The sequence below is a fragment of the Schistocerca piceifrons genome, chromosome 4, assembly GCF_021461385.2.
Source record: "Schistocerca piceifrons isolate TAMUIC-IGC-003096 chromosome 4, iqSchPice1.1, whole genome shotgun sequence".
Classification (NCBI taxonomy): Eukaryota; Metazoa; Arthropoda; class Insecta; order Orthoptera; family Acrididae; genus Schistocerca; species Schistocerca piceifrons.
In genome coordinates, this window is record NC_060141.1 from 573,721,089 (window position 1) to 573,734,662 (window position 13,574).

At 44.5% G+C, this 13,574-nt stretch overlaps 1 protein-coding gene across 1 annotated transcript in view; it reads left to right on the forward strand.

Moving 5' to 3' along the window:
- Positions 1–13,574, forward strand: part of LOC124796168 (adipocyte plasma membrane-associated protein-like) — a 121,865-nt gene that overhangs the window by 52,417 nt on the left and 55,874 nt on the right. The window contains exon 5 of the mRNA XM_047260259.1: positions 10,968–11,102. Coding sequence (XP_047116215.1) covers positions 10,968–11,102 — 135 coding nt within the window. The remainder of the gene's footprint in view (positions 1–10,967; positions 11,103–13,574) is intronic.

Genomic DNA, 13,574 nt, shown 5'->3' on the forward strand with positions numbered 1-13,574 from the left:
GTTTTAATACACTGGTGTACAAAGCATAAGGACGAAAGTAAATTTCACATGATTCGGCACTGCCAAGTAACATAGTTCATTGAAACTGCTACAATATAGTACAAAAGTAACAGAAAGAAATACGTAAAGTGACGAAGAGAAAAGACACTTTTATTCAAATACAATAATTGTACTAAAGTTATAGCGATTTCGTATGTCCCCTGGACGTTACTAAAGGCGGGACATGGTTCTTAGTAAACAAAAAGACGGTGACAGAAAAAGAAAATGCGAAATAGGCTGTAGTAAAGAACTGTGTAAATAACAGAGGTTTCTAATATACAGTAACGACAAAACGACAACGTTTTGTTTCCAGTTTTTAGGAGGTCACAACAAGATTACAGATTTCCTGCTTGGGAAACAGCAGCGACAAGGCTGGCAATAACATTTCGTTAGCTAGTAACGGGTGACCTATATACCAGTTTGAACTACGTATTTCGCATTTCAGATCAAAGCTTTTCAGTGATTATTATTGACAATGAGAAATATTTAAAGGAGGTTTCTAGTCATTACGAATAGGTTAATTAACTTTCAAAGGGTCATTTGTATTTTATTTTATAAATAAAGTTGTTTACACAATTTTAACCATGGAAGATTATACCTGTAGGTTAACATCCTCGGGCGCAACAAATCTAAAAATTTCGTAGACGCTACAATTCACTTGAACGGAGGTTGTGTTTTCCAATTTTGTGGTTTTTTGCATCATCAATTTCTTTCATTTCCATTTCTAATAATTTGTTGACGAGCTACGGATACTCCATCATTTCTTTTGTTCAGATGTCAGGCTCCTTGTCACACAATTTTCATATGCATTTTTCATAAATTTCTGGCTTATTCGTGTGTGTTTTTCACATTTACAAACTTATGGTATCTTATTCTTTACATTAATATGATCGAAGACTTTTTATTTAATACTTGACGCTCAGGGTACCAAATCTCAAATTTTTATCCCCACAATCTTTAGAAGCTTCATTCCACACTACTTTTCGTTGTCTGTAATGATCTACAAATTTAAGCGTGTCTTCTCTGAATCAGTAGACATTATCGCACATAAATCCCTTCACAGCACACTACAAAACGAAATACACATGGGCCCCAGCTGCCTGTCGCCTGCTAAAAAGAGCGAAGATTCCCACAGAAGACGGGAAGCAATGCGCTTAAAGCACGGCCTCCATTTCCAGGAAATTACGCATGCACAAATGGACATGCGTAGTTGGCCTATTGGAAATTCATGCGCATGCACTAAGTTGACCAGGAAAATGCTTCGCTTTGAAAGCGTCCTTTCTATTCGTCTCACTGCGTATTTCTTTTAGTTACCCTCTGTACCATACAGTAGTTTTTCTTTCTATGTGTGGTTTCATCGAGCTATAAGTATGTTTCTTGGCAGTGACACATCATGCCAAAGTTTCTTTCGTCCTTAACGTTTTGCACACCGGTGTACATAATGTTTCAAGCACGTGTTTAGTCTTTTCCAGAATAATGTCTCATTTGTGACTTTGTGAATCTCCTGGTCATTGTTGTCGGTTAGACAACATTGTATCTTCAGTGACTCGTGCTTCTAGAGTCTTTAGACTGCTTGACCTTCATATATCGATCGTACACAAATGCAGCGTTTTACAGATAAACGACCATGACGGGCGGTAGAACAAACATCTCCGTATTTTAAAATCATTTTGTTCGATATTAGCAATTGAAGCTGGGGTACCTCCTTTGTAGGCGTTCCACAGCCGCAGTCCATGGGTCCACTTTATATTCACTATGCTTACATGGAGTATCCAAACCCAGATTTCGTAAACCAATTTCTCAATACCGCTTCTGGTTGGTCATACAAACGCTCTTCTATTGATTATAGAAATGCAGTACTAGCTGCCCGATTTCCGCTTCCACAATTGATTTTCGCTCCCATGTAAACGCGCAATCGTCTTTGGAACGTGTTTGGGTAATGAGGTTATGTCTCGTTTTAAAAATTTTCGACTAATCTGGACGGAGTGACTTTTTGTGCAGTGAAGGAGAAGTAGAAAGACTTGACTGAGGATGAAGCTGCCTACGTCTAATATTTAATTGAACAGAAACAACCACTGAGCCGACTGAATCACAAAATCGGAACAGCTGATTTCCAGACGCTATTTCTATAAAGCAGTTGACGATCGGAAAACTTATGTTCGACGGGTCTAACGTAACTGCCTCAGGCGTAAACATGAAACCAATACACCCAAAAACAGTTTCTGAATTTTGAGTTTCGTCTTTCGGAAGCTATATCGATGGAAACATAGTGACTGATGGTTAATAGGTTACATAACATATTATAATATCTAGCACAACACGAAAAAGCTTTGACACAACCGTTCTCAAACTTCGACACCATAGCGCCGAATCTTGCATAGCCCGACAGGGAGCCCTATTAGAAAGATACGTTTTCCGTCTCGGAAATCGTACAAATGTCATCGGCGTTTTTCTTACCCACCTTGTATAAACGAGTACTTATTTATCTTTTCCGTATTTAGAACGTCCCCTTGCATGTTACGGTGCGCATGTCTCAGTGTATGATTCGATAGTCTTCTGTCACCAACAGAATCAAGCGGCTAGAGCTGCTATCACTTGGGGAATGCAGTATCCGTTGCTAGTCTCCGTTAGGGGCGGCTTGTCTCACTTTCGCTCGCATGCAAGCAGTATGTGCATACCAAATGGCTTGCGTCGTTTGTCCCACCCTCGCTCGCTACTGTGGGTGTCCTTCAAGACACTTTCTCATGATCAGACTGTACGATGTGTTACTCAGCGCGATTGGCAACAAACGAAGCAATCCAAGACCTATTTTAACTACTCGCCTAACCAAATAAAAATAATTTAATTTATGATTAATGGCTGTGTAGTTTACTTCGTTCGTATTAGGAGTCTAACGTTCGGATTTCGCTCCCTAATAGTTTAGAGCAGGGGTTCCCAACAAAATTTTCTCGAGGACCCCCTCATAGACCATGATTAGTACCTTGTCATATCACAGTATCAAGTACTTAAAAAAGCCGAATTAAGAGTCTTTTTATACGTTTTCTATTTTTGGTACTTAGAAAAAACGTTGACATACTCATTAATGAAAAAAATTGAGCTTAAAACTTTATAAATTTAGCCATCATTGTTATTGTTAAATTTTTGATTATTGCTCAAAATCCTTGTCTTCAAATCTGGATGTTTAGTATAACAAACTCCTTAAAAAACTACATATTGAGCATGAACTGAAAATGACAGGACAAAATTAAAACTGAGTGTATTGGTCAATTTTTAACTATGCGAACTGTAGCTTCCGCGAAAACAACGCTTTATAAACACTACTGTTTTAATACAGAATATTGAATATGTAAACAACACGGTCTGTGAAAGCTCTGGCAATAAATTAACAATGGCCGATTGTCGTCTGAAATGCGAGTTTCTGTGTAAAGTAACTGTCAGTTGTCACCTACAAAGAGGCAGCGCGCGCAGTCTAACGGCTTACAGCAGAACTATTTGCCTCTACCTAATTCTAGTTTTGCGCTAGAGTGTGCTAGTGTCAGTTGGCTCTAGGAAGACGCTAGACACAGAAAGTTAGCGTTCGTTAAAGCCCTGCTCATGCAGGAAGCGGCCAAAACAAAAAAATCTGTCATCATACGAAATATATACCCTTGGGGGTCCGCGGACCACCTGTTGGGAACCACTGGTTTAGAGTATTTTTCAGGAACTTCATACACAACATAACATTTTTTTTCAAGGCCTGTAATTGGTAGGGAGGTCTGTCATACACAGCATAATATTTTTTTCAAGGCCTGTAATTGGTAGGGAGGTCTGAATTCCGAACTGGAGAAAGCTGATGTACACGGGTGTCTGAGGAGAAATGATCAATGTACAGCCGTGTGATAGGAACGATCACTTGAGGCAAAAATGTCTAGTAAATGTGGGCTCTAAAATGCGTACGTCAAAAGCTATGAGCACTTCTTCATCTTCGATCTTTTCTCCTGCAAAGCTCTTTTTGTGGTATTGTACAGAGATCTCATTGCCACACCAAAGTTGGCAACGCGAATCGATATCACAGACATTAGTGAGGGCTCGCTATTCGTGTAGACCACGTCTCCCCTCAGCACAGCTGCACCCTCACGCTGAGGTCAATGTATGTGTCGAGCTAGCCAGACCTCGCCCAGTTCGAGACCTCAGCTACAGTAGTCACCATCATAGTACTGGACCAATGCATGGCTAGTCCATAACAGTTGTGAATTATTCAGAGCTCCTGTGGTCAAGAAGAGTGTCAAAGTTCAGTAAACCTTTTATTCATTTATGTAATAAGATTAACTAATATTCCATGTGTTTCCAGAGTGGCCAAAGAACTCGCAGTTGTGGCTGGATGATTGTAGCTTCGCCTGGTCACAACACTTTGCTTTCCAAATATTGAGAGGTGGTAGTATGGATCAAAATAAGAAAATATTTTTCCAATAAACATGGGCTTTAAAGTGCCTACCTTAACAGCTATGAACACTTGTTCATCTTCGCTACTGTAAAACACAGTACTGAACAAGTGCTCGTAGCTGTTAAGATATGTATTTTAGAGTCCATGTTTACTAGACAATTTTTTCTTGTTTTGGCCCCTACTACCTCCTCCCAAAATATATAAAGCAAGAAGCTTGCAGTATAAGAGATTTGTTGCACAGTATCGAAGACGAAGGAGCGCTCATAACTCTCAAGGCATGAATTTTAGTGCCCATGTTTACTAGAAATTTTTGCTTCGAATGATCGTTTTTGTCATAACCCTAAATATTGACCGTTCGTCCTGAGCCGCCCTGTATAGATTCCACGAGTTGTAACGCCCTGTAATGTTCACACCAACTTTGAGATTGATGACCAGATTCGATGTCTTTCCCGTCACGTTTTGAAAGTACAAAATGCCAGAAGCAGCTAAGCCATCACGGGCGGTCGTGTATTTCATTTAACAAAGTTTACAAATGATCCAGGAACACTGGCAGACGTACTGAGATCGAATTACAGAGTTCGTGTAAATGCCACTGTAAAGAGAAACTCTGATAGTTTTTCATATCATAAAAAAATCATTTATAAGGGTCTTGTATGATTGCGCAGGCGTTGTACACTTTCTGACGCATTCATACGATGCACGGTCATAAAGTTTTAATTATCACCTCGAAAAAATGAAGTTACGCATTTAATCTTTGTCTTGTTTGCAAGTACAGGCCTGCAGTAATGCTGCACATTGAAACATCGTGCCCCCTGTACCTCAGCACGCTAGAGGAGCAAAAATAAAAGACGCAGCCATTCTTTAAAATGAAGCATCATGAGGTAATTCGCCTATGGTAGCAACGGATATGCTATAACTGTGTCAGTCCTATCCAGATTTCATGTTCAACCGTCTGATTTACCGAGCCCGCTATCAACGGGTTGCGCCATTTTATTTTGGCTACTCCAGCGCCGTGCTACGGTACTGTGGAGCTGGGATTTCAATTTTCATCTGGTCTTCAGACATGTGCCTGCACACAAACAGAAAAATAATTGCGTAACTTTATTTTTTCGAGATGATAATTAAAACTCTATGCTTACCCTTGTATGTTTCGCCACCTACAAATACAGTTTTCTAGAAGGTACCTCTAGAACTCAACAGCGCCATATTTAAAATCAGCACTTAGCAAGTTTTTATAAGGCCTCATAGAAGAAAAAACCATACGCAATCAGTTCTGATCCTCCCTATATCGATCAGTGTAGCACAAGTAAACACCTGATTCTTTAAATAATTGAACAGCTTTAGCCGTATGATTGCAGTTCAGTTAAGATGCTAAATATTTGACTTTAAGCATACAAGCGAGAAAAAGTTTGTAAAAGGTTTGAAGTTATGTCTAAAGTTTGCTGTAAATCGCCAAGTGCTCTCATTATGGTGCACTTTTAAGCAAAAGCAAGTTTTTCGCGCACCACAATGTTTATGACGTCATATTTACCGAACTACGTGTCATACAACGATATAATTTTGCAGTTACATCCAGTGGTATATGTGGATACTGTCTGCTAAATGCACTGCGAATAGAGTTAGTAGTAAAGAAGTACTAAATTAAAGCATCATGTCTGATGCTAAAGTTTTACTCCATGAACAGTGAAAATGTAGTAGACGGTAAACTTTAATCATTCATCATTTTGCGGGGGCTGTCAGAGACATAAGTTTTGTAAGGATTTGAAATTATGTGTAAAGTCTGTGGCAAGTCACTAAGCGCTCTTATTCTCAAATAATGGATTTATAATATCCGTATATTTGCGCGCCATCAGTTACGCTGCGTCAAGAGACCCGCACAGCTTCTTAACAGTAATAGTTGTCTTATTCAGTAAAGCTTTTAACATAAGATTGTACCTCTTTATGAATAGATTATGATAGCATTTTTAATTTGATCAGTAATTACACGATATATTAAAAATCAAATTTTTCTTGTCCCTGGATAGCGTTAGATAGGTTCAAAAATGGTTCAAATGGCTCTGAGCACTATGGGACTCAACTGCTGAGGTCATTAGTCCCCTAGAACTTAGAACTAGTTAAACCTAACTAACCTAAGGACATCACAAACATCCATGCCCGAGGCAGGATTCGAACCTGCGACCGTAGCGGTCTTGCGGTTCCAGACTGCAGCGCCTTTAACCGCACGGCCACTTCGGCCGGCGTTAGATAGGTAACCTGCAACTGATACTGGGTTCCAGGATAGTCGCTTAGTAATATAGACTAAGAAAAAAGTCCCAACACCAAAAAATAATTAATGTACACTAATGAAACTTCGAGATTACTTTGGTCTAGATAGCATATTCAAGTGCTTAACATTGCAAGATCACACGTTAATGCAAGCGCGAGTTAAGTCATTGCAAATGTGAAATTCTGGTACATAATAATCGGTGTAAACGTGCATGCATTGTCTTTCTTGTACAGGTGCCGGACGTCAGTTTCATGCCTGTTGCACTTGGTCTGCCAATACAGGGATGGTTAAGGCTGTTTGCTGCAATCGTAGTCCGATGATGTTCCATATGTGCTCGACTGGAGACAGATCGGATGATAGAGCAATCTAAGACAACATTTCGACACTCTGTAGAGCATCATGTGCAAAAACAGCGGTATGTGGGCTAGCGTTATGCTAATGGAAAACAACGCCTGGAACACGGTTCTTGAACGGCAGCACAACGACTCGAATCACCAGATTGACGTAGAAATTTTTTGTCATGGTGTGTGGGTTAACCATGAGAGTGCTGTCATACGAAATCGCACCCCCAGCCGGCCGGCCGTTGTGACCGTGCGGTTCTAGGCGCTTCAGTCCGGAACCGCGCTACTGCTTCGGTCGCAGGTTCGAATCCTGCCTCGGGCATGGATGTGTGTGGTGTCCTTAGGTTAGTTAGGTGTAAGTAGTTCTAAGTCTATGGGACTGATGACCCCAGATGTTAAGTCCCATAGTGCTTAGAGCCTTTTGAACCATTTTTTGCACCCCAGACCGTCACTCCAGAAGTAGATCCAGTGTGTCTAGCGCGCAAATAGGTTGGTTTCAGGCATTCAACTGGGCTCCTTCTAATCAACACACGGCCATCACTGGCAACGAGGCAGAACCAGCTTTCGTCAGAAAACACAACAGATCTCCACCCTGCTCTCCAGTGAGCTCTTGCTTGACACTACTGAAGTCGCAAATGACAGTGGTGCGTGTTGAATGGAATGCCCGCTACAGTGCGCCTGTCTCGTAGTTGTCCTTGAAGTAACCGATTTGTAACAGTTCTTTGTGTCACTGTGATGCCAACTGGTGTTCAAATTGCTGCTGCAGATGCAGTACAACGCGCCAGAGACATACGCCAAACACGACGGTTTTTTTTTAACTCGATGGTACCACGTGGCCGTCCGGAGACCAGTCCTCTTTAGACCGTACATTTTCGTGAGCCCCACTGCCAGCAGTCACGTAGCGTGGCTACATTCCTGCCAAGACTTTCTGCAACATCGCGGAAAAAAAGCACCCAGCTTCTCGTAGCCCTGTTACACGACCTCGTTCAAACTCAGTACGGATTGATAATGGCGTCTTTGACTCCTTAAAGGCATCCTTGACTAACATCACCTCACCACGTCCAGTCTCAACGGTAGTCCGCAGCTCGTGGTCGCGTTCTCGCTTCCCGAGCACGGGGCCCCGGGTTCGATTCCCGGTGGGGTCAGGGATTTTCACCTGCCTCGAGATGACTGGGTGTTTGTGTTGTCCTTATCATTTCATCATCATTCATGAAAGTGGCGAAACTGGACTGAGCAAAGGTTGGGAATTTGTACGGGCGCTGATAACCGCGTAGTTGAGACCCCCACAAACCAAACATCATTATCACCATCATCTCAACGGTAAGTAACGCTCACAACGGTCACAGCGTGTATTTAAAGCAATCCTCATAGTGGCGCTACTAGCGCCACTCTTGTGGGACTGGAGCGAAATTTGAAGAGGCATCATCTGTGAGTTGTAGAAATACGTTTACCAACTTTCATTTCTGTCGCAAAACTCCTTCATGGCGCTGCGATTCATTTTCCGTCAGTGTAACGCAGCTTCTACAATGCTCCTCTGGAGCTCAACAACGACGTGTTTAAAATCAACGCTTACGTAAGATTTTAAAGGCCCCATAGGAAAAAAATCATACGTAATCAGTCAAGACGATCCCGAAACCGAACAGTGTAACATATGCCTCATATTGCTCATCCAACCCTTACATACTGCAGCTGGGCCTTCAGGTAAGTTCAACCACGGAATTGAAATGAGTCCTCGATCTGCTATGATGAGAATATCTCATAATCCTTTTGCATTTGAGACGCTAGATACGTGTTCAAGCAAGTACACCAGAAGGATATCCCATGATGTTTTCGACAGAATTGTAGGTCGCAAACATTCATCCATAATAAATCAAACCGGTAATGAACGAACTCATGTGATTTTCGCACTAGGGTTCACGCAAAATACCGTGGCACCGTCGCAGAAGCGCAACGTCGTCGCGAGCACTGGGCGATTTCGTCTTGCGTGGCCGGGCCGTCTGAGTATCTCATACCAACCAGCACGTTTTGAGTGTTGTCGTTGCTACATGGATTGGACAAAAATACAGAGACGCCACGAGAAATGCACGCTTGAACATAAAACAGACGCTACCTAAGGCTGCTGGTGGCGCTGTTGTACTAGTACGGGGTGTTCAAAAAGTCTGTCCGCAGAGCCGTGCGTGCCGTATGCCGCAGTGAATATACCGAAATGAAACTCAGTGAAATACAAGTTATTAATTTATTGAATATTCATTTTTACTTACAAATTTTCACATTAAATGTTGAATGTGTCCCCCCTGTTGTTGAATACACAATACAATTCGTCTAATCATGTTTCCAAACACAAACTGTAACATTTCTTCTGTAACAGAAGCAGTGAAAGTGAATATTGCAGTTTTCAATTCATCGATGAATTTTGGACGGTTTTTACAGATAGCTGCTTTCGTTGCACCCCAGAAGAAAAAGTCAGGTGTTGTTAGGTCAGGCGATCGTGGAGGCCAAAGTCCCTGTGAAATTATGCGATCACCAAAAATATCAGCAAGCAGTGACACTGAAATGCGAGCTGCATGCGCGGTTGCACCAAATGGTTCAAATGACTCTAAGCACTACGGGACTTAACATCTGAGATCATCAGTCCCCTAGACTTAGAACTACGTAAACCTAACTAACCTAAGGACATCACACACATCCATGCCCGAGGCAGGATTCGAACCTGCGACCGTAGCAGCCGCGCGCTTCCGGACTGAAGCGCCTAGAACCGCTCGGCTAAAGCGGCCGGCTTTGGTGTACGACGCGCCATAGATGACAGGAGTGAAAGACGGCTGCGGCGATGTGTACAGGCGAATAGATGTGCACCTGCTGAGCAACTGACCGGCCTGCTGAACCGTGGGGCTACCAACAGTGTCTCCTCAACGACCATTCAGCGAACATTGCTGCATATGGACCTCCGCAGCAGGCGCCCGTTTCATGCATTCTTGCTGAGTGCTGTTCAGATGCAATACCGCGACTGGACTTTCACTGAGTGGCGATAGGTGGCCTTTTCAGATGAATTACGATTATGTTCCCTCGGACAGATGGCCGTCAGCGTCTACGCAGTGAAACGTCAGAAAGCAAACATCTTAAAACAATCTCCGGTAGGGTCCAGGCAGAAAACGGGAGCGTCAGTGGGATGTTTTGTGCCATTCCCTGGATTATCTCGCCATTCTGCAACACACAATGGATCAACACAAGTATGCTTCTATACCGGGGGACCATATGCACTCCAACGGCAGTTTGTTTTTCCTTGGCACGATGGCATCTCCCAGCAGTATAATGCAACGTGTCACAAAATTCACAGTGTACGTGTGTGGTTCGAAGAACACCAGGATGCGTCTACCATACTCCCCTGGCCACCAAACGCCCCGGATTTAAAGCCAATCGAGGATCTATGGGACCACCTCGATCGGACTGTTCGCGTCATCGATCCTCAGCCGAGAAATCTATAGCAGCTGGACACAGCAGTGGAGTTGGCACCTTCCAGAGCCTCACTGACTTCCTACACGTCTCGCAGCGGTTCGCACTGCAAAAAGGTATTTGCTCAGGCTTCTGACATGTGGTCACATAATGTGACTAGAAAGTGTATTCCCATAAGCGTGAAATACCGCTTCGTGTTATTTTTATTCTTTCGTGACATTTTTATTCTTTCTTGCCTAAAGTTAAGTGCTAATCATCCAACGCACGTTATTGATAAATATTGGAATTAAGAATATTAAGGGAATCTGTAATTCAGATCTCCTGTTCACAGTAAGTCCATGAAACTTATATAATCTGTAGCCCTTTTTCACAGTTCATAAGATGTGTTTGAGTACTTGGTGTGATTTCACAAACTGTGTGGTATTTGGATCGTGTTTTTGTGTGGCAGGGTGCTGCGACTGGACCCAGAGACGGGCACCAACACCGTCTTGGCCGACGAACTACGCTTCCCCAATGGCCTGCTCTTGACACCTGACCAGAGCCACCTGTACATCGCAGAGACTGGCCGCAACAGGATTCTCAGGTGAGGGTCTCTGACTGCACCACTCCTCATCACTGTGGAGGCAGGCAGCAACAAAGGGAATTCCCTACACAACCACTATAAACATTGGCACTGGTAAGAGCACTGTAACGAGTCCCGATTAAATATGAAAAGTTTATGAAGAACATACGAGACTCGTTCAATAAATAATGCCTCACGTTTTATTTCTCAGAACATACACTCCTGGAAATTGAAATAAGAACACCGTGAATTCATTGTCCCAAGAAGGGGAAACTTTATTGACACATTCCTGGGGTCAGATACATCACATGATCACACTGACAGAACCACAGGCACATAGACACAGGCAACAGAGCATGCACAATGTCGGCACTAGTACAGTGTATATCCACCTTTCGCAGCAATGCAGGCTGCTATTCTCCCATGGAGACGATCGTAGAGATGCTGGATGTAGTCCTGTGGAACGGCTTGCCATGCCATTTCCACCTGGCGCCTCAGTTGGACCAGCGGTCGTGCTGGACGTGCAGACCGCGTGAGACGACGCTTCATCCAGTCCCAAACATGCTCAATGGGGGACAGATCCGGAGATCTTGCTGGCCAGGGTAGTTGACTTACACCTTCAAGAGCACGTTGGGTGGCACGGGATACATGCGGACGTGCATTGTCCTGTTGGAACAGCAAGTTCCCTTGCCGGTCTAGGAATGGTAGAACGATGGGTTCGATGACGGTTTGGATGTACCGTGCACTATTCAGTGTCCCCTCGACGATCACCAGTGGTGTACGGCCAGTGTAGGAGATCGCTCCCCACACCATGATGCCGGGTGTTGGCCCTGTGTGCCTCGGTCGTATGCAGTCCTGATTGTGGCGCTCACCTGCACGGCACCAAACACGCATGCGACCATCATTGGCACCAAGGCAGAAGCGACTCTCATCGCTGAAGACGACACGTCTCCATTCGTCCCTCCATTCACGCCTGTCGCGACACCGCTGGAGGCGGGCTGCACGATGTTGGGGCGTGAGCGGAAGACGGCCTAACGGTGTGCGGGGCCGTAGCCCAGCTTCATGGAGACGGTTGCGAATGGTCCTCGCCGATACCCCAGGAGCAACAGTGTCCCTAATTTGCTGGGAAGTGGCGGTGCCGTCCCCTACGGCACTGCGTAGGATCCTACGGTCTTGGCGTGCATCCGTGCGTCGCTGCGGTCCGGTCCCAGGTCGACGGGCACGTGCACCTTCCGCCGACCACTGGCGACAACATCGATGTACTGTGGAGACCTCACGCCCCACGTGTTGAGCAATTCGGCGGTACGTCCACCCGGCCTCCCGCATGCCCACTATACGCCCTCGCTCAAAGTCCGTCAACTGCACATACGGTTCACGTCCACGCTGTCGCGGCATGCTACCAGTGTTAAAGACTGCGATGGAGCTCCGTATGCCACGGCAAACTGGCTGACACTGACGGCGGCGGTGCACAAATGCTGCGCAGCTAGCGCCATTCGACGGCCAACACCGCGGTTCCTGGTGTGTGCGCTGTGCCGTGCGTGTGATCATTGCTTGTACAGCCCTCTCGCAGTGTCCGGAGCAAGTATGGTGGGTCTGACACACCGGTGTCAATGTGTTCTTTTTTCCATTTCCAGGAGTGTATTTACTTTTAAGAGCTAGAGCTTGGTGACAATATCAGTCAACATTTTTTTTTACATGTACTATTTTTTTACCTGGTCTCCTTTACGTTCTATGTCCGTCCGCCCCGATAGCTGAGTAGTCAGCGTGACGGATTGCCGTCCTACGGGCCCGGGTTCGATTCCCGGCTAGGTCGAGGATTTTCTCCGCTCAGGGACTGAGTGTTGTGCTGTCTTCATCATCATTTCATCCTCACCCGGCGCGCAGGTTGCCTTATGTGGCGTCGAATGTAGTAGACCTGCACCAAGGCGGCCGGACCTGCCCCGCAAGGGGCCTCCCGGCCAATGACGCCAAACGCTCATTTCCATTTACCTTACTCCAGCCTTGTGTAAGAGCATGTATTCCTTGTTGGTAAAAGCTGTAGACTTGTGCTCATAGCCACGTTTTCACTGCATGAATTTCATTCTCATCACATTCGAAAGTGTGTTCCGTTGAGAGTGTCCTTTAGTGGCTCAAACAGATGGAAGTGAAAGAGCGACATATCTGGACTATAAGATGGATGACTCAGTGGTGTGGAACCAAAACTGGAGATATGTTCCTGGATTCTGAGACTTTCGTGCGTGCGTGCGTGCATTGTCCTCTTGGAGAAAGATTAATTTTTTGGGTTCTTGTCAGAGTGGACACATCGGAATCGATCGGTTCTTGAGTTTGTTCAGAGCCTTCACCTTTATCCCTGGATTAATGGTTGACCCTTTTGGCAACACGTTCACAAGAATGGCGGCTTCACTACTCCAAAAGGCTGTCATCATGAGCTGCCTTGAAATTTTCCTTTTTTGGTGATTGCGAGTGGAGCCATACCAGTGACTGAGTTTTTGA